The following is a 22,684-nucleotide window of genomic DNA, read 5'->3' as shown; positions in this document are numbered from 1 at the left end:
ATGGATGACAAGGAGAAGAGGTAGGAAACTTCAGAGCAGTGATTCTGAAGACTGGTGAGAGGAATTTTCCTGCTAAGATTCTGTCTTTTGTGTGTGACTTATTTGGGCTTCTTGTACACAAAGTAAATATGTTCAGTGAGGTCATATGCTATATCTGCAGGAATTTAGACACAAATGGATGCATCCATGACAGGGGGAAGCCACTTTTGGACCACCATGATATTGAGGTAGTTTGGCACTTGGCATAGGGCTTACCTAGGGAGCTGCTCTGAGTCATGGCAGTCCAACCTGAACTTCCTGGCTAGGGACAGACATTAGACATAAACTAGTTTAAGCGATCAGAAATTGGTTTAAACCAGTAACAGAACAGATGTTCAGTGCACATAAACCAGTTTGAAAATGGCTGAAGCCGGTTTGAGATAAACCTGGCTGAATATAGTTCAAACCGGTTTATGCAATGTCTATCCTAGATGCCTTGCTGGTTTAAAATAAACCAGAGGCCTCCAGCATCCCAGCAAGCTCTTGGGCTGGGCAAGGTTTTCTACTCTACAGTAGGGCTGGCCTGTCCCCTCTGCTTCTTCCTGATTTCTCCTGGCTAAGCAAGGATTATTTTCCCTTGCCCCTCTGCTTTACACATACACCTTGGCATTAGCTAGCAGACCACATGCTGGCTACAGTCCTTGATGTGGGAGAGACAAAGGCTTTTTGGAGCTAATCAACAGGTAACTTAATGTCCTTCATTGGAAATGCTGTTTGAGAAGAGCTGTTTGCTCCCCCTTCCTCCCCCTCACCACTCTCTGCTAAGCTGAAATTCCCCCCTCCCTCTCTGCCTTGCTGAGAGGTGTCTGTATATTAGCCAGCAGACCACATGCTGGGTCTGTGCTGAATCAACAGATAGTTGGTAAGGTCTCTGTTTTCTTAATGGGGCAGTAAACACTGAGATAAGGGTGATAAACACTGTTACCAACTTCCCCCTTCCCCCCTCCTTGTTTGCCTTTCCATTTGCTGCAGACAGTATACACAAGCAGGGAGGGAGAGTGAAAAGCTCAGTATCAGCAACAGATGCATGCGCTACACCTCCCACCCCCCCAGGTTGCTTCAGGGTGCTAGCCCGGGGCTGCAGGCTGGCAACACTCCTGCCCCTTGAGCAGTGAGTGGGGAAAAGCCTGAGACAGCAGGCAGGGTCGGGGTTCACAGCCCTTCCTAATCAGAGCCCTACTGGGGCCTGGCCACGACCTCCTCGGCTTAGCTCTGTGGAAGGGCAGGGAGGGCTGCTCTAGTGCCCCCTAACTTCCAGCCTGAGCTGCTGTAGGCATGTGCCTGAGTTTCCTCAGTCCAGAGGGATTGTCTGTATGGCTGGAAACCGGTTCAGCTTAGCCAGGTTAGACTAACCTGCAAAGATTGCATCAATTCAGGCTCAGGCTTTTTGAATGTCTGTCCCTAGCCCCTGTGAATAATTCAAAATCCAGAATACCTAGAGCACTCTGTGCTTTGGAAATTCCCCTAGATACATCTGCTTTATTGGGATTTGTGAGGGGGCAAGTGCATGTCCATTATATATAGTTTCTGCCTTGGAGGATTTCTAGCTAAAGGCACTAAAGGCACATGAGAGCCATAGATGAGGAGAATCCCCCATAGTGTGCCAGTGTAACAGGAGCTGGTATGTGCTGTTTTCTATCACCTTACACTTCCAGTTTTTACCACTGGAAAACGTATTGGTATCTCACAGACCATTCTCTCCAATTTTCAACTCTTTTTTCCTCTTGGTACCAACCCTATCAGCTTACAAAATAGCAATTAGTCCTGTAGCAGAGGAAGATCATGATGTGCAAATTTAATGCACCCTTTCTCCTCTTTCCATCTCACCCTAGCTGTGCTCTAGCCTCTCATTTTATTTCAGCTCACTAGCACTAAGGGTGACTGACTTGCCTGAAGATCTAGAATCAATCTTTGTCCCCTGAATCTGAGAAAATATTGTACTGATACTAGAACACTGTGTTGGTTCATTAAGAAACTGGTTTTTTTTCCTTGCATTTTAGTATTGTGCTATCTATGGACTTCATCTTTTAATTCTTTGCTACTTCTGCTGCATTTTAAATTCCGAAAAATCACATAACTATAATCAGAAAGCTTCTTCCCCACCCACCCTCAAAATCTCAGTGGTTCAACCTACTTTCTATTCTGCTGCTGTTTTCTCCTGGTTAGTCAGTGCCTATCCTTATTTTTCTGACATTTTTGCCTCCTCTATGACTAAGTTCTCTTATCTGAATAATGCAAAATACCAAGTATTTCTTTGCTCCTTGTGGTTCCCACCCCTTTGCTTCTCCTGTTGTTCCATTCCCTTGCCACTGCGCTTTATCTGTGTCTTTTTCTGTTCTCCACTTGCTTTCAGATGATGCTGAACATAACATCAACTGCAAGAGACAGAAAAAGAGAAAGAAAATAGGTGTAGCAAAGGTACTAGAAACACAGAGATTGGAGGATATAATACTGTTTTTGCACTGATCTGCTTCTGTTTTGCCTGTCTTCTGATGATATTTCCTTTCCTCTAATCTTACCCATCCATTTTTATACTATTTAGGTCTTTCTGTTTCTTATGGTTAAGTGTTTGATGTTTAATGTTGGTACCACTCAGCTTTATAGAACCAATCAAAGACAGAAAAATGTGACCAAAGTTATCCCCATGGTGCCACTCTTTAAAAGCCTACTGAAGTTGTGTTGCTTACATCAGTGGTGGTCAGGGTTTGGTAGGAGCAACAGTGAGAGAGATTCTATAAATCAAGGCAGATGTGAATTTTAAAGACGCTTCTGACTTCCTGATTGTTTCAAGTAGTTGGCTTTTGTATTTTTATTAAGACCCAATGCAGTAAGTCTCTGTATGTGTGGGTTTAATTGAACATTGCAAACTTGAAGCCTTGTCATAGATGAAAGCTGAATACATAGGATTAGCTCTGATTAAGCCTGACCCTTGAATCTTTTGTTCACCTTTTTTTTTTCTGAGAGAGATTGTGGTGGTGAGTGCGAGGGATACTAACAATTTTGGATTGATGGTTCAACTGCCTTTATCATCACCACATTTATTCATGGTAGGGGAACATGCAGCTGCTTTTCCCAGCTAATCTTTCAACATTTTGGGAATTAGGGGAAAAGAGTGTGCAGTTACACAAATCCAGCTAGTGAAATTGCTGGTGAAAATGATAACTCCACTGTCTTAATGGGGTAGAATTGTTTGTATTGCTTTGTACATTGTATTCTACAATTTGCCAGGCAACTCCCAGCAAGCAGTACCCAGTTTTTGGTGACCTTATTCAACCCTTCTTCCTGTGTTGATAACAGGAGATATAATATTTATATCTATCAGAACTGTACAAATTGTACCAGATTTAGTATGTTTTTGTTTCATGGTATGTAGTTATGCAGTGGTGTAACTATACATTGCAATATGTAATAATTTAAGTAACATATAAGTTATTACATATTGCATAAGTTATAACTGTTATGTCAGCAGCTCAGAAAAACTATTTAACCTTGCACCAGGCCCCCATAAAAATTCAAATGACAGAAAACAAAATACCTCCAAAAGTTAAAATACTAATACAGTATAACCTCATAAATCCAGATACCAAAAATCTGGCACTTCCTCCTGCTGCTACAGGATCAGCCGCTGCTTCCCCACCTGGCCCTCCCAGACACGGAGGGGGAAGCTTGCATGCTGCGGCTGCCGCTGCTGTTCACCACCCTGCACCACCACTCCGTGTGCAGCCACTGCTTTGGGACCGGCTGCTGCTACCCGCCCCCTTCACTGCACTGGTTTTAAAAATCTGGCATGTTGAAATTTCTGGCATGTGGTCAGTTCTGAGCACACCAGATTTATGAGGTTATACTGTAATATATAAAATCTCTATTAGAAATATGAATGTGCAAAATGTTAGAATGCTGATCATAAATTAATAAGGCATTACACATAGATGGATCTAGGATTTTGAAAAAGGGGATGCATTAGGTATGGTGCATCATCACATATAACATACCACAGTTTTCTCCAGTTCAAAAGAAACTAGAAACTTTACTAGTATACTAGGCGCCTAGGGCTATATTATTTGGTTTAAGATGGAAGCAAATATATCTTTATTGGAATGTGCATAAACTTTCTATATCATATAGTATGTCTAATAAACTCAATATCAAAGGCAAACATAAACACAAAGGCAAAAATCAATAAAAAAATGAAAAGACGTTTCATTTAGTCCTGTAGTCATTAGAATTAAATATACATTTTTTCAGATTTATAAACCAAAATCTAACCTTCTTGAGCATCTTGACAGTGCATTCAGTATTTCACTGAATGTTATGTTCACACCTGAGTTAATGTTTCCACACCTAAATTAATGTTTTTAGCTAGAGTTAAAAAGAGCCTGTAGAACTGAGAAAAGATATGTTACAAGGAGCAGCTAACAGACAGCAGAATTGTCAAAGAAAGGCTAGCCTGATTAATGGAACATCAATTAAAAAGGAGAAAGGGATGTTAACACCTGTGGAAAGAAGAGTTTAGAAGGAATCAGGTAGATTATAGTGAGCAGGGATCCTGGTTTTTCTGTTTAAAAATAACAAATTCTCTCATAAAACCCCCAGGTTCTCTGGTCTGAAAACCCTGAATCGGCCTTTTTCAGCCGTTAAAATGAAACACCACTATATGGATAGTATTGTAGCAGTTGAACACAATGTTTTATTGATATATTTACAATTTTAAAGCAGTTTGGAAGCCTACCAGTGCCTCAATCATTATAGTAAAATAAATTCTAAATACATATATATTTTGGTATTTGATTTTGGTTTTTTTTTATCATGGAAAATCAGAGCTCCCCCTGCCCCTTTCACTAACCAGGATGCAGGTCCAACTGTGGCTGTCCCCCCATCTATTGCTGCTTTGTGGTGTTCAGCAGCCCTTAAATGCTGGTGCCATGCCCATGCTGTTGTCCTTCCCAACCCACAGTCCCCTGTTCCTGTCACTGTCCTTCACTCCCAACCTCCAGCCTCCTGGTTTTGCTGGTGCCCCTTACTTCTGACCCACAGTCCCCTGCCTATTCTGGCCATGCTGGTGCCTCTCACTGCCAAACACCAGCCCCTTGTCCCTGCTGGTACTTCTTGCTCTCAACCTACAGCCCCCAACACCTCCTAGCCCTGTTGGTACCCCTCATTCCTAACCTGCAGCTCCCCTAACCCCCCCAGCTCTGCCAGAGGGGGCCTGCAGTGGCTCCCTGCCCTACCCAGCCCTACATGGACTCACAGGATGGTGGCCTGTGGGGATATGGTGAGGATGGCCTCCACTGCATGCACATCATGCCGCATCTCATGTGGAAGCACAGGCAACAGCTGGGACACCATACGCTGCCCTGCACCTGCTGGCTGGGGCTGGGCCTGCAGCATGGTGTGGACAACCAGCACTGCACTTCACAGCAGCAGCATAAAGCAAAGTGTGGCTCTGGCCCAGGCCGTGCTATGGACAGCTGGAGGAGGGCAAGGGGCTCCAGGTGGTCTCTGTCCCGCCTGGGCTGGAACACGATGGCTACGGCAGCTTTGCCATGTGCAGGCAGCGGCAGAGCAAGTTCTGCCCCAGTATCAGCCCAAGGAAGGAGGAGGGGATGCCTGAGGCACCCCTGACCCCAAGCTGGGGCTCTCACACTGAGCCAGGTGGCCTGGCTACAGCCCCCTCTCCAGGCAGCATTTCCTCATTGTCCTGCCCCTGAGAGCACAGGAACTGTCAGCTTGGATACGCAGCTCCCTGAAACCACCAAGGGCCCCCCACTCCCTTTCCCTGCTGGAACGGCAGGTGCCTCATTGGCTAGTGGCACAAAGCACTGCCTCAGACCCCCCACTGCCCTGCTGCAGTCCCGGTACCCAGACACCTTCCCCCAGTGCTAGCAGGCACCAGCCGCACACACTGCCCCCCTCCACTCCCCCCTTCATGCATGCATCCCCTCCACACACACCCCTGCCACACATGCCTCCCTATGTTCCCCCGGATGGTTCCCAAGCCCTGGCCCTCTCCCCAACTTACTTGCATGGAGCTGCCAGGGCTGCTCCCACTGCCCTGCTTGGCTATACGCTGGCCGTGTGTGTGCATGTGTACACATGCATGTAGCACCCCTTGCTTCTAATTGTCCTCCTTCATTCCCCCCAACCCCAAGTAGCTCCTCCATTTTTCTCCTTTAAACAGAAAAAAATGGTGAATTTCCCCTTTAAAGGAGAAAATCTGCATTTTTCCATGTGAAACAGAAACCCAGATTCCTGAGAATGAACCATGGAGTCAGTTGCCTGAATAGAAATTCTGCAGCCACTATCAGGCAGTTGGTTTTAAACTCTGGGTGGAGCAGGAACCAAATGTGGAGGGTGCTGTACAGCTGTGCCACTGCATCTCATCTCCCAGATTTGCCCTTGGCAGTACAAATGTCTGCAAAAAGATATAGTTGGTCATATTATAGGTGACTCCCATGGAAAAAAAAGCATCGACTAGGAATAAATCCCTGTGGTTATTTCCTCATTTCCAGGTAGAGAGACTTTCAAATACTGAGAGAGAGAGAGAGAGAGAGAGAGAGACTGATTAAACAACAACATGCCAGGGATTCATAACTTATGAGCATTGGAAGGCTTGGATAATGATGTCCCCTGCTGCATAATGTTCTTGATGATGGGAAGTTTGGCACTTGACAAGGAAGGACCAAGAAATATCTTGGCCAACTGAATGTAATGAAAGAGCAGGAGATATCCTCTTTTTTTCTTTTTTTTTTAAGTTACACTATTAAGATATGGCCATTAAAAAAATGTCCTGGAAAACTTAAACTATGCGATTGTGTTTATTGAAAAATTAACTAGGCATTTTAGATTATGACTACCAGCATTTGGGACTTCACAGGATTCATAAATGTCATAATTTCATATTTCATTGGGAATGCCCATTAACTACATAAACTTGTGGCTCTTTTTTCATGCCATGTTGTTATAACTGCTTCTTTTTAGTCATGTCGGGAATCTTTTGTATGACTTCACACTGCCCTTCAAGGGATTTGCAGGGTCCTACAGTGCTTCTTTGCACAGATTTGAAAGTATTCTTGGCACATCCTTATGTACTTGTGACACTTCCACCACTCACACATACAGATGCCAAATGTCGGTCTTCCCTTTCTGGATTGAGAACTGGTGATATAAAATAAAGTGCTCCTCTCCACAGCCTGCAATTTCTTTGGCATTCTGTGGATGTGTTTTGAGACACATTTTAGCAAACTATTCTCAGTGTGGGTCCTGCAAAACTTCTATCAGCAATTTCTCTATTTTCTTTACAAAGAAATCCCGTTTCATAAAAATATATTGTATCTGTTTTGAAGACGGCTCTTGTAAAACATGAGGACATTTCTAAAAAGATGGTTGATGCTGTTAGTTGGTACTTTGTTTTCCTTGTAAAGTCAGCATGGTATAAAACATTCAGTGTAAAAAATTGATATTAAAAGATAGATTGTACCTTGATGGTACCTTGTTATTTAGTTAATGTATGCTTTCTGTGATACAGAACGTGCAGTATATGCTATTTATTTCCTAGAAAATATTCAAAAATAATTGCTGACAAAAGCCACTTCACAGGTTGACTCAGAGGTACATCTTGTAAACTGAATGTTAATATTCTAGATAGCAATGCAGAGGTAAGTATTGATGTAGTTTGAAGATTCATGTGTAGGCACGGTTTTAGTTTAAAGGGGAAGGGGAGAGGCAAGAGCGGCTGAGATCTTTGAGGTCTACCAGCTTTACTAAAATTATATGCTAACGGAAATATGAGTACATAAAATTTGTAACTTAAAAATAAAAGCTATTTGCTAGAGTCATTTTGAAATGTTGCTACTTATACATTATGAATTATGTCTTTGTAGCATGTCTTTGTAACATATTATAATGTTAATTTTACTCCAGGATATAGATAAAATGAAAAGGTCTTGTTCTATAGTGCACAATTTAGTTGCAATGTTCTTTCATTTCCCCAAATCTGGGTTTGTATTATAGAGGTACGCTGACCAGAAATTAAGGGTCTGACTTCATTGCCTTGCATTTAGTCTTTTCCTTTTAACCTGCACAAAGTGGGAGACACCAGCTAACAATCTAACAAAGTGACTGCACAAGGTTAACGTAGAACAGAGCATGGACATAGAAGTTATTGTTTTTTAAAAGCTGATTCTCACAAATACTCAAATGGAAAAAAAAAAGAAATGGCAAAACCATTTTTAAAAGTGAAGTCTTTCATATTTCCTCAGGGTTTTTCAGAAGACTGCATAAAATATACAAAATCAAATCCTTTATGTCTCTAAATTTTCATATTTTTACTTTTTTCTACCAAAATGGTCCTCTAATGACTGCTTATGATATAATCTTTTAAATAACATTTTATGTTCTTCCATCTTTGTGAAAGATAATCAAACTATGTAGGCAGTAAACTGGTAGATACTTTTCTAGAGACGACCTTGGCCTGCCTGGTAAACTCTACAGGCATTTGTTTAAGCAGACCTGAAATTGTTTGTGAAATGTGGTTAGGCTACTAATTAGTGTTTGTCCTTTTGGCAGTCATGTAGTGGCTTGTTTTTATTGTTTTTTATTGGCTCACTGTTGACCCTTAGAAATGTATATACCCCATATATATATTTGCTAATGTGTTTGACATGTCTTTACTCTGACCCTTTTACGTTAAAAAGGATGTTTCCCATGCTGACATGTTTTCTCCTTAAATACACTTATTGGAATGATTAATAGGTACAATATATGTGCATTCTCACTGTTGTATAAAAAACTGCACATTAGCACAGAATTCTTATTTTAGGCAGTGAAATGAATGTAGCCTGAATGTATGGATATAAGTAGTATGGCTGGAGACTTGTCATAGACATTCTAGCTTCTTTTTTTTCTGATTTTGACTATTGCCGTGTACTCAAGTCTGCATATGGATGTTCATAATTACTTTACTAAAATTGTGCTCATTTTGGATAAATGTTAAAATACTGGAATACTTTGTCACCACTTATTCACCTCACAATTAAATTACTGTGTAAAGTTGGTTAAATAACAGCAGAAGTTATTGTATTAAAGCTCGCTTTGTAAAGAGACCAATGACAGGGAAGCAGTGAAACACGCTAATAGATTATATGCTATAGCAATATATTGCCTTTTTTATTACTTTTCCACAGGCAGCAGATTCATGTATAGTTATTACGAGCTACATTATCTGCTAGTTTTCTATCAAAAGAGATTCACTCTATTGAATCATTAATCCAATATTTATCATTCTTATTGAAAACTCACTAGTGTTAGCACTGTATAAAATATTGACCTAAATCTACTGGTTTTGCTACAGATTGAAAACATTTTAACCTAAAAAGCACTGTATTTCTTAGGACATATGAAACTATTCATTGTGGATATTTAAAATTACAATATTTCTATGTTGTGCAAGAAATGATTTCAGAAAAATATCTTTAACATAGAGCAGATGACCAATGCCATTGTAAGTTTGAAGATGCTGAATGTTCATACAACTGGTATTTGAAATTTTGATGTGTATTGCATTAGTTACTGAATATCAAGAATAAAATTTTTGCTCATACATAGACGGTAAAATGGGGTCTTTTGTAGAAGCACACGGCCTGTTTAGAATGATATAACAGACGCTGAATGTTCACATATCAAACAAAATGCCATCTTTCTGTAGAAAAGAGGTGTCAAAAAGTTTCTTTGTACCTTTAACGCATGTGATTATGTAGTACAAAATGCAGAGTTTGTAAAATTTCTTGAATATACAGGCAAAAATGAATAATTCAAAACAACTCATAAGTTCTACATTCTATTGTATCTTTTATAACGCAGGCAGAAGATAGCATTGTGTTCCCAGTAGAGCTGAATTTGCACAAGTTACACCTCTGAAAATGCCAGATGGTCTATGGTCTACTTTTGAGAGCTGTCACATATGTAAAGATTTGAAAAAAGAAAGACAGCTGAATGAGAGCAGTGGATCATTAAAGGCAGAGTGAGAGTCCCTGGGTATCACTGTGTTTTAAGAAGCACTGTGTCGTTTCCCATATTACACCTTTTTTTTTTAAGATATACACAACCTTTTAAAAATAAGGTAAAAATATTTCTGTTTTAAACCACATGGTTGCGGCTTAATCTTAGAACTGTCAAGTGCTTTTGTTCTCTATGCTAGAATGCAGTCATATGGTTCCTAATTGGTTTCAAGTGTGTTTTAACCATAAGATTCAAGTCTCCCTGGTGAAAAATTATCAATAAAGTTAAAATAAATTTAAATTGAGATAACTAATCCATTTGGGGGTTTTATTCAGTTTTGATTTGACCTACATATCATATGTGAATACTGCAAAGCCAGTCAGCTAAAAAGTTGTATGTTAATACTAAAAGGGTGAAGTAAGAGTACTTTGGGAACAGAATTATTATAAAAAAATCCTTAGTAAAAATAATAATAAAAGAAAGCTAAAACAAATAACTGAATATTGCTTAGTTTCCCCAAGACTTGCTGATCACCTGCAAATTGACAGAAACAGACCTAATTTTGAAGATTGAAGATTGGATAATTTGTCAAGTTATTGTATTGTAATAAAGCTCCAAACATACACAAACAATTGCAAGCCACGACCACCAATTTAGCTGGCTTGGAAAAGGTCATAACTGTCAATTTTAGCAAGTTTGTCACTAGACGCACAGAATTCTTACTATATTCTATTGCTTTTATTTATTGTGGAAGATTAACCCCTCCCAAGCAAGTTTGGATGATTGGTGCTGCTATATTATTTGGTAGTTTTGCCTCCTAGGAAAAATACATATCTATTGGAAATATGAGTGGGTGAAGCATGTTTAAGTTACCTTTTGAAATGTGGAAAGGATTACTAATATGTTCTTAATTTATCTTATTTAGAGATGGGGAAGAGAGATACCACACACACACACACACACACCACATGCACAAATTCTTTTCCTGAATCTGCTACTGATTCTTGCATGACTGTGGCCAACTTGCCCTCTGTTCATCTGTAAAGTGGAACGGTCACCTTTGGAAAATGCTTTGAGAACCCCAAATCAATGTTCTTTAAATGTGCAATGAATTTCTGTTATGTCAGTGAAACGTATGCAAATTATTGCATAGACCCTTTACAGTTGTTTACAAATGTCAGCAGAATGTATAACAACACAAATAAATTCCAGAATCTGTGAACAGCCTCTTGTGCCTATGCTGTTGTTCATAGATTTGCCAAGCAGAAGAGCAAAAATTAAAAGGACTGGTTAATTTCAAGACTGCAGGCAACTATGAAATGATCAGGAGTCATGTCAGTTTCATGGTGTTTCTATTGCTTGGCAAAACCCTGAGTGTCAACTATGGAAACAGGTACTCTAAGTCCTCAGGAGAAGAAGAACCCAAGAATAAAGGCAGGGTGACCACTAATAGTGTAGTGGAGTCATTTCTTCTACCTATGCTTTCCTTCCTTTGCATCAGACCAGGAGCCTGGCATAATCACTGTATGATACACACTGCCCATTACTAGGTTTGGAAGGGCACTAGAAAAGATTAAAAAAAAGACAAAATACTTTAACATTACCTTGGAGCCAAGGGTTACAGGACGTTAGGTTTTTCACCAGGCTAGCGCCCCCCAGACCATGCACCCATCTGTCTTTCATCCTGTGCATTTTTGTCTGCTTTGTATTAATGAGGCTAGTCCTCCAGCTTGTACTTTTTAGTGTGTGGTAATTTTAAAGAAACAAAGAGGGAAAGAAATAATAGAAAACACTTCATATCATTGAAAGATTGAGAGGCATACAAGTCCAAGATAAGTAGAAGCATTCTGAAAAATGTTTATAAATGATGTGTGTTCTGTATCCCTACAAAGTGTTTATTTGCCCATTGTCAGTTCAGTTAGGATGGCTCTGGTTCAAGTACACATTACACTATTCCCAAATTTTAAATTTGTATGTTTTGCCAAAACGCAGGTAGAACAAATGTTTTAAAATGGACTCAGTTAAACTGCTTGTTGTGTGCGTGTGTGCGTGCACATGTATCTGTAATTACCCCCCCACCCCCCACATATATACACACACTTCTTTTTAGTTAGATCTGATATGTGAAAGTAGTGAATTAATGCTAGAATGAAGCTGTGACTGGGATGAGAGTTTAGGACCAGATTTAGATAATTATTGTATTTTAGGGAAGGCAGTTGGCAGGCTATAGGCATGCTCTTGACAAAAGGAGACGTGTCTGCTGTTTGTTAGGTAGTATTTGGAAGTGTTAGATTGATATTGTAGCTGTGATGGTCTAGTAATTGTCTGAGAGGTAAGGATTTTTGGGGGTATTATCTTTCATTGGATATTTTTTATTGGGATAAAGTTAGAAAAACTTTGAATGCAAAACATCCCTTTTCATCTTTGCATTTGAAAGCTTGCCTAACTTTATCTCAACTATATAGCTGGTCCAATAAAAGATATCACTCAAAAAAATCCTTAGGCAGTCTTTAAAAGGTAGGTTTCTTGTTGGATGCTGTAGTGTTCCTATATGCCCAGAACATAAGGCCAAATGTTCACATCTTCTGCACCTGGGGAGACGAGAGTTTGCCCTTTCCTTCAATTGCAGCTGTTCCTTTAAGTGTCAGTGCCATTTATTGTATTGAGGTTAACATCTTATTCTTCATCTTAGATCTATACTTGCAGACTATATAGGAATTGGAGCAAGTGAGAAGGTTTGTTTATAAGGTAGGGCTGAACCTTACGTGTGTGTGTGTATTGCAGGTGCTCCATGATCCATCACCAGATGGAGTTCAGGATTTTTATTTTTTTTTTATATTGTAAATCTCTGAGTGGTTTAGGACTTCACTACCCAAAACATGATCTCACTCCCACGTCTGATGCCAGATTAGTGGAGGTGCTTAAGCAAGTGCATTTTATATGATCTATTATCACTATGTAAATGTAAACATGGGTTATATTGTTTTAAAATCTTATTGATCCTTTTTTTCCAAGGTAAAACAAGTTGCCTGAATTGGAAGCCAATATTTTTGTTTCAAAACAATTTATAAATTAAGAGCATATGAAGCATAACCATTTTTCCTGAAATACACATTTAAAAATCCTTGAAAAACACATTTTTTAATTTCTTAAAAAAAAAATCCTTTCTTGTTTGTTTTATATATTATACTCCAAGAGAATACTAAGTTATGCAGATTTCCTATTAATAGGATAAGAGAAGTAACCATGCAGTCTTAATCTGAATACTATTCTGGACAGTTTATGCACTATGTTGAATCTTGTAGGTATTAGAACCCTATTGATCTGTTTATTTTAACTGATTTTAAATTGTGACTATGGATTGAAAGATTTCAGTTTGCATGGGTTTTTTACTTTTCTCTTTGCATCAGTTAGTTAATGGCTTTTTGATTATGTTGCAACTGTAAGTTGAACCAGCTGCTTGCAACCAAGTCCATGAAGCCTTCATCCCACATCTTTCCCAAGAAAATATGACTCTCAATCTTTCCAAGAAAATATGACTCTCAATATTAAATAAGACTCTTGTAAGCTCAGTTAGATCCTCCTCTGTTTCCTGATTGGTTTGTCTTGGCTCTTTGGCCTCCTTTTGCTTTGTCACTTGGGCTGTTTTTTTTCCAGGCCAACTGTGCCACTTTCCTATTTCATTTCTGTTGGCGGTCGTGTCTCTTTTCTCATTTCCCTCCACTTCTACCCTTCCTGGTATATGCATTTTGCCCCATGTTCTTCTTAATCTTTTTACTGTTGCTCTCATTCTAACGCTTTCTCTTTTCCCATTTCTTTGTTCTTTCCTTTGCTCATCCTGTATTCCACCTTCCTAGTTTTTTTCCAGTTCCAGAGGTGGTTTCTGCTTTTTTAGTTCTCCTTCCTGCTTTCTCCTGTTTACTCAGGGTAAATTCTTAGCTGTTCAAGGCAGGCAGCATGTCTCGTTCCATGACTTTGTAAATGCCACAAGAACGTCTTGCATTCAAAAACCTGTCTAACGTTATCCCAACTACACAGTTGGTCCAATAAAACATACCCTAGGAAATCTTTGCCTTTCCCATTTATGGCATTTTATGAATGTTTGATATAATATTTTTAGTCTAGAGATGTTTTTCATTAACTTTTCTTTTTCCATCATGTCTCTGGTCACTGAATACAAGCAATAAAAAGTTGTCTTCTCAATCAAGTCTCAGTCTGTTCAGATACCAATTTACAATTAAATTCACGCTTTCTCTTTTTTATTTTAAGCACAACCTCAACGCCTGCCTCAGCCAAATACTTCATCACTGGAAAAGAGTGAAGAAGAAACTGGCAAGATACAAAATGGCCACGCAGGTCTGAGTAATGGAAATGGAATTCACAATGGGGTGAAGCATGCATCTACAGATAACAGAAAACTTTCAGCACCTGTTTCACAAAAAATGCACAGAAAAATTCAGTCTAGCTTGTCTGTCAACAGTGACAGCAGCAAGAAGAGTAAAATAAGCTCTGCATTTTCTCAGAAACCAGGTTCTTCACCAGAAGGTAAGCTGAAATTCTTAAAAACTGTACTGAGCACAGACTATCCAAACCCTTTTCACAATAATTATACAATCAACTAAAAGTAATTGAAGAGCATGACTCATGCTCCAGAAGCAAATAGAAATCATTATGCTAAAACACAAGTTACTTCCCCAAAGGAAAATATTAAGTATTTGAAGGAAATCGAAGCAATAGGAGATTTCTTACTTTCAAACGTTTTGTCCACCACAGTCTAATAATATTTTGAGACTGAACAGTTGCTATTCTAAATGTATAGTGACTGTTGGCAAAATCAGTACAGATATACCACAAATAGTATTAAGAGCATTGGTTCAGAAGGTTGGTAAATACATACTTACGTTTCAGCAATGGGAAGTTCTCCAAGGCTGAGATTTGTTTCTGAAAATATGCTGTTAGCAGATTTCCTACATTTTCATGTGCTGTGACTATCAGGAGTTAAAATCTGAACTTGTCTCATAATGATTATCATGGCTTACACTATATTTAGTCTATAAATAATTTGCATAATTCTTCTTTCTTTGTCTCTCCCCATATGCACAGTTAAAATGAACAAGAGTAATTTTTTTTTTTGTTTGGCTATGTGCACGCATCTGCACGTGCATCCACTTGACACAGTTACTCTAATAGCCCCAGAGTTTCTAAGTTTATTTTCAATCCTCTGCCTTTTCATTAGCCCTAATACACTTGAAAGATTTTGCTTCTGCTTGTTTACTATAGGAACTGTTGGGCGGGAGTCAGCATCAGCTGTGACACCGCTGGCAGGTTCTGCAATAGGGATCTGGAACTTGCTGGCTGGGTCCATACCTGATGCTGTCGCCTGCCTGCTGCAGCAGAAGTCCCCGTTTGGGTCCACAGCTGAGCTTTGGAGCTTCTGGAGAACTACAGCTCTGGCCAGGTTCTGGAGGGAGGGAGGGGGAGAGACAGATGGAGATGGAGGGGAAACAGATGGAGAGGGAGCAGGGGAGAGAGACAGAGAAGAGAAGAAAGATGCTGAGCAAGAGAGAGAAAGAAAGATGGATGTGGCATTCGACAGGTCCCCAAAACTCATTAAGTGGCCCTCCAACTGAAATAATTGTCCACCCCCGTTCTAGGTGCTATGCTTCTCCATTGTTTATTTTATAGCTCTCTCTACACCTGAGCAGCCAAGAAAGGAACAAAAGAAATTGTACAAGCTTGAAGGTATGCAACTTAGTGACATGGCAGCTGCCCTGAAACCTCTAGCCTTGACCCTTGCTGCCAGTGTGTTACAGCCTTCTTCACTGCACTACCCTATGTCCATTTTAGCTAATAACTGCTAGATGCATGGACCACTGGCTCAGCTTCACGAGAGGTGCTGGAGAGGGGCTAGATAGTGCACACAATGGTGGTATGTGGTGTGGTGGCAGAGCCATGTGCTAGAAAGTTGGAAAGGTACAGGTTCAGATGCCGTCTGGGTGAGAGAGACCTAGAACACACATCTTCTGCTTCCTGTCCTAACTCACTTAGCTTCTGGGTTTAAAATATAGTGTGTACCCACCACCCTCTAATTTTTTTCTGGACTTAAGATCAAGTACACACATTTTATTTTCCCAGTAGTCTGATGATTAAGGCTCTGACCAGAGGACTGGGAGATACAGTTTCTAGGCCCTCCTTCAAAGGGTTTGAACTTGGATCTCTCACTTTCCAGGGAATTACACTAAACACTAGACTATGGGCTGTTAAAGCTGAACCTCCTGGGCAGAAAGGGATACATGGGTCATAAGGGTACTCAGAACAGGGATTCTCACTCTGTGACCCAGGGATGTTAAACTCACTTCATGCCTCAGGCTGGATCTGGACTTTGGGGCCCCTTGTGGGTTTGATGCACCACAGGGCATAGATTTGTTCTGGTCCGAGACACTCCACACCAGCTCTGGCCCAGGGCAGCATCCCCACCATAGGACATGCAGGAGTGGTGGCTCTGGTAAGGGGTGGTGGCAGGGCCAGTAGCAGAAGTAGTAGTGCAAGTTCTACTTGCTGCAGCAGTGGCCGGGGGGGGGGGCTGGGAGGGGCAAGTGGCCACAAGGCAACTGAGGTTGTATCAGTCCTCACTTGCCCTCCTGCCACTGGGGGCTGTTTTCCTCATGGTCAAGGCAGTAGTGCCATTAGGGAAGGACAAACCAGGTGACTGCCCGGGGCCCCACACTTTATAAAATTTAGTTACACTGAATATTTGTATTATCAATATTGTATTAAGATACTTTCATTGCATTTTCATGGATAGGGCAAAGTGAAATTGAAAAAAAAAATGTCTGACTTGCTTATAGGTATCAATATTAAATTTATAAGGGGCCTCAAATGACTCTCTTACCCAGGGCACCAACAAACCCAAGGCCCTTGCATTTTGGGGCTTCTATTTACCATGGAAGTTGCACGGTGCTACATTTCAAAGCACCTTGCAACAATGAAGTTGCAAGAACCATCTATGGTGGCACTCAAGCCAATGGATTAAGATCATGATTTACAAGTATCTTATTCTCCATGTCTCTGTCTTTTCTTGCACAGCTTGACACAGGATGATTTTCAGAGGTGGTGAGCACCTGGAATTCCTTTGAATAGGGGTCTTCATATTTTTTTTTTTTTTAAGTTTCAAGTTGTATCATTTAGGGCAGACCAAATTTGAACGCGTAAAAAATAAATGGCTCTTAAAAGTTACTTGCTCGTGTTAGCAACAAGCCAGTGCAGTAGCAGAGCTAAGAGCAGAACCAGGAACTCTTGACACTTCAATGACTAGATTGTACTCATTCAAAAGTAAAGTTATAAAAATAAAACTCTATGAAAATAAGATTTTATTTATTCTGATCTACTTCTTAGGCAGTTTGTTCTTGTATTCAGGCCTCCACAAAACTGGTTTTGTTGAAGTGAATCCAAGTGACCACTAATGTATCATTGAATACATGGTTCATGTTATACCTTTTCAGCCTCCAGAAAAATGTCTGCACGTGAGCAAAAAGAATTGCATGGAGATTGGTGGAGCATACAGAAAAGAGAATGGTTCAGTAAAGAGGACAAGCATAGCCTATAAATGCAGAAGGGCTGTGGAAAGGAAAGGAAATTGGTTTCAGCAAGGGTAGATTAAGGGAAATTAAAAACTGTTTAGAATGGAAGAGGCATTGAGGAAGGCTAAAGGTGAGTTGAGAAAGCCAAGAGCCTGTGGAATCCCAACAAAAAGGGAAAATGAAGTGAATTTTGGATAAAAATTCAAATAATCCACCAACTGAGAGGAATGCAGAGATAACTGACAGGAAATAAGTCTAATAATTGAAAGTTAGACTTTCATAACACTTTATTTTCTAATGAGAAACTGCACTCAAGACCATATACTACCAAGGAAGTCCCATTAAGGTTTTACATGACAAAGTATTGACAGTACATGGGGAAAAAGAAAGTGAGGTTCCCCCCCACCCCTCCCCCCTAAAAATCACAAGAGTATAATTAGTCTTATAGGCTCGTATGTTTCCAAAGCAATAGAGTAAATAAAGTTAAATGTTACTGTAAATTCTTTGCAGCCTTTTTTTCCTTGAAAGTTTTATAATAACATTCTTTAAAATATAAAGACAAAGAACAAATATTGCTGGATCACAAGGCCTACAATATTCCAAATATTAGATTCTGAATAAATGAGATTAAATGAAATATTAGATTTTTTTTCATGCTAGGTGGTCCCTTGATTCACTGCTCTAAATACAGTTTTAATGCATGGACTTAAATCTGGCCAGGTAGGTTTTAGGAGTCGCTTCTCAGATATTTCAGCATCATCTAATTAAAAGCTGCAGTAATCATATTAGAAGACCTTTAAAACTTGCTGTGTGATAAAACTGTGCTGAATATTCTGAGTGATCCCAGCATTCCAAAAACAAACTGTTGAGAAACACTTTTATATCCAGCGAGGCTTACATGAGTGTAATTTCCTCAGTATTCATTATTAATCCATATATTCCCTGAAGGAAGTGTTATTGCTCCCTGCCATCTACTACAAAAACAAAGAAACTCTGAGATGGAAAGACAATTTTTCTCTTTCTAAAACGTAATTCTGGGATGTTTAAGCGTTTCTTGTTCGAAAGTTGCAACTAACCTAGCTGAAAAAGGACATGGTTAAGTGGCATGCTACAATGGTGACAATTGTTCTGTGTTTTTCAAACACATGAATAACATACTTTTAGTGATGTAAATTTGCCCCTGAGAAGTGAAGCATTACAGAATTTTCTGTACCTTTTTATGGTTGCTCAAAGAAATAATAGTATAATATGCTAAGTAAGATTTAGAGCAACATTTTAACTAACACTTTTTCATTGTTTTATGAGCAAATGGCATCATTAAAATTATTGATCTGAAAATGAACGGGAAAGGATACTTTTGTGTGTGTCTGTATATGTAGCACAAGAGTCTTGCTCCTGTGCCAGTTCCCATAGGTCAGGTGGAAGGACCAAAGCAGTTTAAAGGGGTACCGAGCAGGGGAAGAAGTTATCTGGTCTGGAATTGTAGATGAGACCCTTATAGTTGCTTTTAAGAGATGTTTGCCAAGGGCTGACATTAGGTATGGTAAAATTGGGAGCAGGAAGGATGGAGTTGGGTGAAGCCATTTCTCACAGTGATGTATCCCATAGGATAGCCTGACAAGGCTGCTGTAACTTAAAACTGGTCCCCAGGACTGTCTAAGTTACGCCTAGGACTTCTGGAGGCCCTTTAGCAACCTGAGGGTGGGGGGTAGGAAGGAGGGCAGTGCAAAATCACCTTACCCACTTTCCCCTGGACTGTGAATTGTTCGTTGTACTACCTATACTTACAGCACAAAGATCTCAGCCAGGATGTGCCTAAATAGCAGCACTTGATAATTCATTAATTGTTTTCACTGAACTCCCCTAATTTTATTATCCGTCATGGATATTGAAACTAAACCGAATGACAGTCATTTTCTTGGTTTTTTTAAATGTATTTTTTATTTTTAATTTATCACAGTAACCTTTCTACCCAACCCCACCCACTCCCTCAAAATCTGTGGCCTTTTAGAGACATTCAGTTTCACCTAGGAGAGTTGCTGCTCTCCCAGGAAAAACCATAAGTGTACAGATGTTCAGACAATTTTCTCACACAGTAGAAATGGCTGCTCCAGGATAAAAATAACATTGGAATAACCAGGGTTAAATCACTTTCAGGAAAGTTTCTTCTGGAAGACTGAATGTCTACATGCTGTGCCTTCTCAGAAGAGAACACGGCCCTCCAAGATCCTACCCCCTGTAAGGGAAACTGCGTTGTTCTTTCGACTCTGCTCCAGCAGGGAACAGATCACATCCGCTTCACAGTCCCTACATTGTGCTTCTGGGAAACAGTGGCTGACTATGGCCAGTCTGGCTCTGACTTCTGTTGCCAGGCAGACTAAAGAAATCTGCAGAGCACACTGCAGTGTTTGCATAGGGCAGCACATTATCAGTACTACAGCCTCTTTACTCTTTAGGGCCTCAGCATTTGAATGTCTGTACACATGGCTCTGGGTAAGTTTCTTTATAAGGAGAACAAATTCTCCCAGATTATTTGAATGAGTGCATGCAGCCTGTGCTTTAATTGGAAGAAAAACAAAAGTGAAATTTACAGGGCATGTCTACATGTGCATTAATGCACTGTAATTATGGCGCATTAAGTTTAGTGTCTGTAATAACATGTAATAACTTAATGCGCTGTAATCAGCGCTACCATGCAGTAGCATCAGCGCACATTTTTTACATGATGCTAATGCACAGTAGACTAATTCTACTAAGCATTAACATGGCTTTTGCTGTGACACACTAATGCATAGTAGAATTAGTCTACTGTGCTTCTAGCATCTTGTTTACACATCTGCTGTGTTTAACCAAGACTTTATAGTAGTTCATGAGTATGTAAAGTTCTTCTGTTTTGGCATGTAACATTAACTGGCTTATTTGAGTGACCCATAGCAACAGAATGACTGACAGAATATGTTGTCCTATGATGAAATTTGTAAAATACGAAAAACTGCTTTTCCCGTATGTGCTAGAATGACTTCATTCAGGACAACATGCAGAGTTTTTAAATATATTTATTGGCTATAGTCAATAAAGTAATTGGAAAAAATGACATCTATGTAATACTTTGCCTGTGACAAATATGATGAAATTACCTGTGTACTGTATCCATTGAATTTGGTTAGCATTTATTTATTCAGAAAACTGACACCATTAAAACATCAGAAGGATGATATATTCATGCACATATATACATTAGGCCTGTGCAGTGCAGCTAGTATTCACTTTGGATTTGGATTCGGACGATTCAGGGGACAGTGATTTGATTCGGTGATTCAAATCACTGTCCTGAATTGATTTGGCCGAATCTGATTCAGAGATTCAGCTGCTGCTGAGTCTCCTAAACACCCAGGCCCATCCCCCGCCTGCTCTCCCAGCCCAGCAATGGCTGCCCTGCCCACCCCAGTTCTCGGCACTTGTTAAAAAAAAAAAAAAAGTCCCAATTCACTGGGTGCTGCCAGGTGTGGGGGGTGATCCCTGCTGCCCCTCCACAGGCTCACGCTGCATGGGGGTCTCTGCCACAAGCCCCCCAACCCCCCCTGCTCCTCTAGCCCTCCTATGGGTGTCCTGCCCAAGCCAACTCCAGCCCTTTAAGAAACCCCCCCCCCCGAGAAAAGCCCCAGGCTCACCATTCCTGCTGGCAGGGGATGATCCCTGCTGTCCCCTGCTGCCCTGCACCACATGTGGGGCTTTGCATGAGCCCCCTGAAGTGCTGAGGCTGCGGTAGCAGCGGAGAGTCCTGGGGCTTTTCTCATTTTTTTTTTTTTTTTTTTTTTATTAAAGGCCCGGAGCTGGCCCAGGAGGGGCAATTGAGGGGGGGTTGGGGGGCTTGTGGCAGTGGGGGGGCCATAGGGATAGCCCCCCCCCCCACCCAGCAGCACCCAGTGAGCACCAGGGCTTTTCTTTAAAGCACTAGGAGCTGGGGAGGTGGGGCAGCCATGGGGGGGGCTGGTAGGGGGCCCCCATGGTCCCCTCCCCGCTTGCCTGTTTCCTACTTACGAGCTTGGAGTTCAGCTGCAGCTCCCTGCTGCAGCCACTGGGGACTGCCTGAATCATCAAAGCTTTCTGAATCTTTTCCGAAGATTTGGAGAGCTTTGAATTGATTTGGACCTTTTAATTGGTCCCCTGATTTGCTTCGGATTCAGAGATTCGGCCACCAAATTGGGCCACCTCTGAATTAAATCACCACCTGAAGCTTGCACAGCCCTAATACACATCCAGTGTTTCAGGAGTATGTGTGTTTGCTCAGTATGTTTTATACTATTCCATATAAGTTGGAAAACCAAAATTTTCCAGTCAACGTTTGTTTTTGTACTGGACAAACATTCTTTACTTGGTTTTTACTTAATGTAGTGACTGCTAAAACAGTTGCTATTTATGTGCTTCTCTGAGTGTGCATTGGCACCCTGATTCAATGACTGACATTCAAAAAGAATGCACACACAGAATGTATAACCCAGCGCTGCACAAGTAAAGTGCAGGTCACTTGAGTCATTGCTTTTTCCCCTTTTTTTTAGACTTCAAGGGCCTGACCCACCACCCACTGGTCAGGCCCTAAGAACTCTATTCAGCACTGTCTAACTCTGTCCTCACTGAGGCAAAACTCCCATTGTCATCTTTTAGAATTTGATTTCAATGGGAGTACTGCCTGAGCATGAAGTGCTAAATAGGCTCCATTGTTAAATAATGGCTGTATCATAGTGCTGTTGGCAGCCAAGCAATGCCCAAATGTAATCAAAATGATGATTTTTAAAAAGGGAGATTCCTGGCATGTAGTGGATTTTAATACAGTGATATTTGCATTTACGTATAAACCTGACAGCTACTTAATGTATTCTGCAAATGACTCAGTAGGGTTTGGTGCTTGCGCAAGGAGTATGCCCACATCATTGCTTCATACGTTTAGAGTCTGTGATTTGTAATAGCTGCTAGAATGTTTGTAGTATATGTAGCATTTGCTATGGAGAGCAAGGGGAGGAATAGTGCAGGTAATGAGGCACTCATCAATTTTATACTGGCAACCTTTT

General features: G+C 40.5%; 1 protein-coding gene across 3 annotated transcripts in view; it reads left to right on the top strand.

The window, feature by feature from the left end:
* Window positions 1–22,684, top strand: part of MDFIC (MyoD family inhibitor domain containing) — an 85,297-nt gene that overhangs the window by 43,943 nt on the left and 18,670 nt on the right. For 2 of the 3 annotated variants that reach the window (XM_059725955.1, XM_059725954.1), the window contains 2 exons: window positions 14,305–14,580; window positions 15,721–15,777. In XM_059725955.1, coding sequence (XP_059581938.1) covers window positions 14,305–14,580; window positions 15,721–15,777 — 333 coding nt within the window. The remainder of the gene's footprint in view (window positions 1–14,304; window positions 14,581–15,720; window positions 15,778–22,684) is intronic. The other variant, XM_019492269.2, reaches the window with a different exon arrangement.

Source organism: Alligator mississippiensis, chromosome 4 (assembly GCF_030867095.1).
Source record: "Alligator mississippiensis isolate rAllMis1 chromosome 4, rAllMis1, whole genome shotgun sequence".
NCBI classification, from domain to species: domain Eukaryota; kingdom Metazoa; phylum Chordata; order Crocodylia; family Alligatoridae; genus Alligator; species Alligator mississippiensis.
Note: the sequence above shows the minus strand (reverse complement) of the source record. Positions and strands in the feature narration are given on the sequence as shown.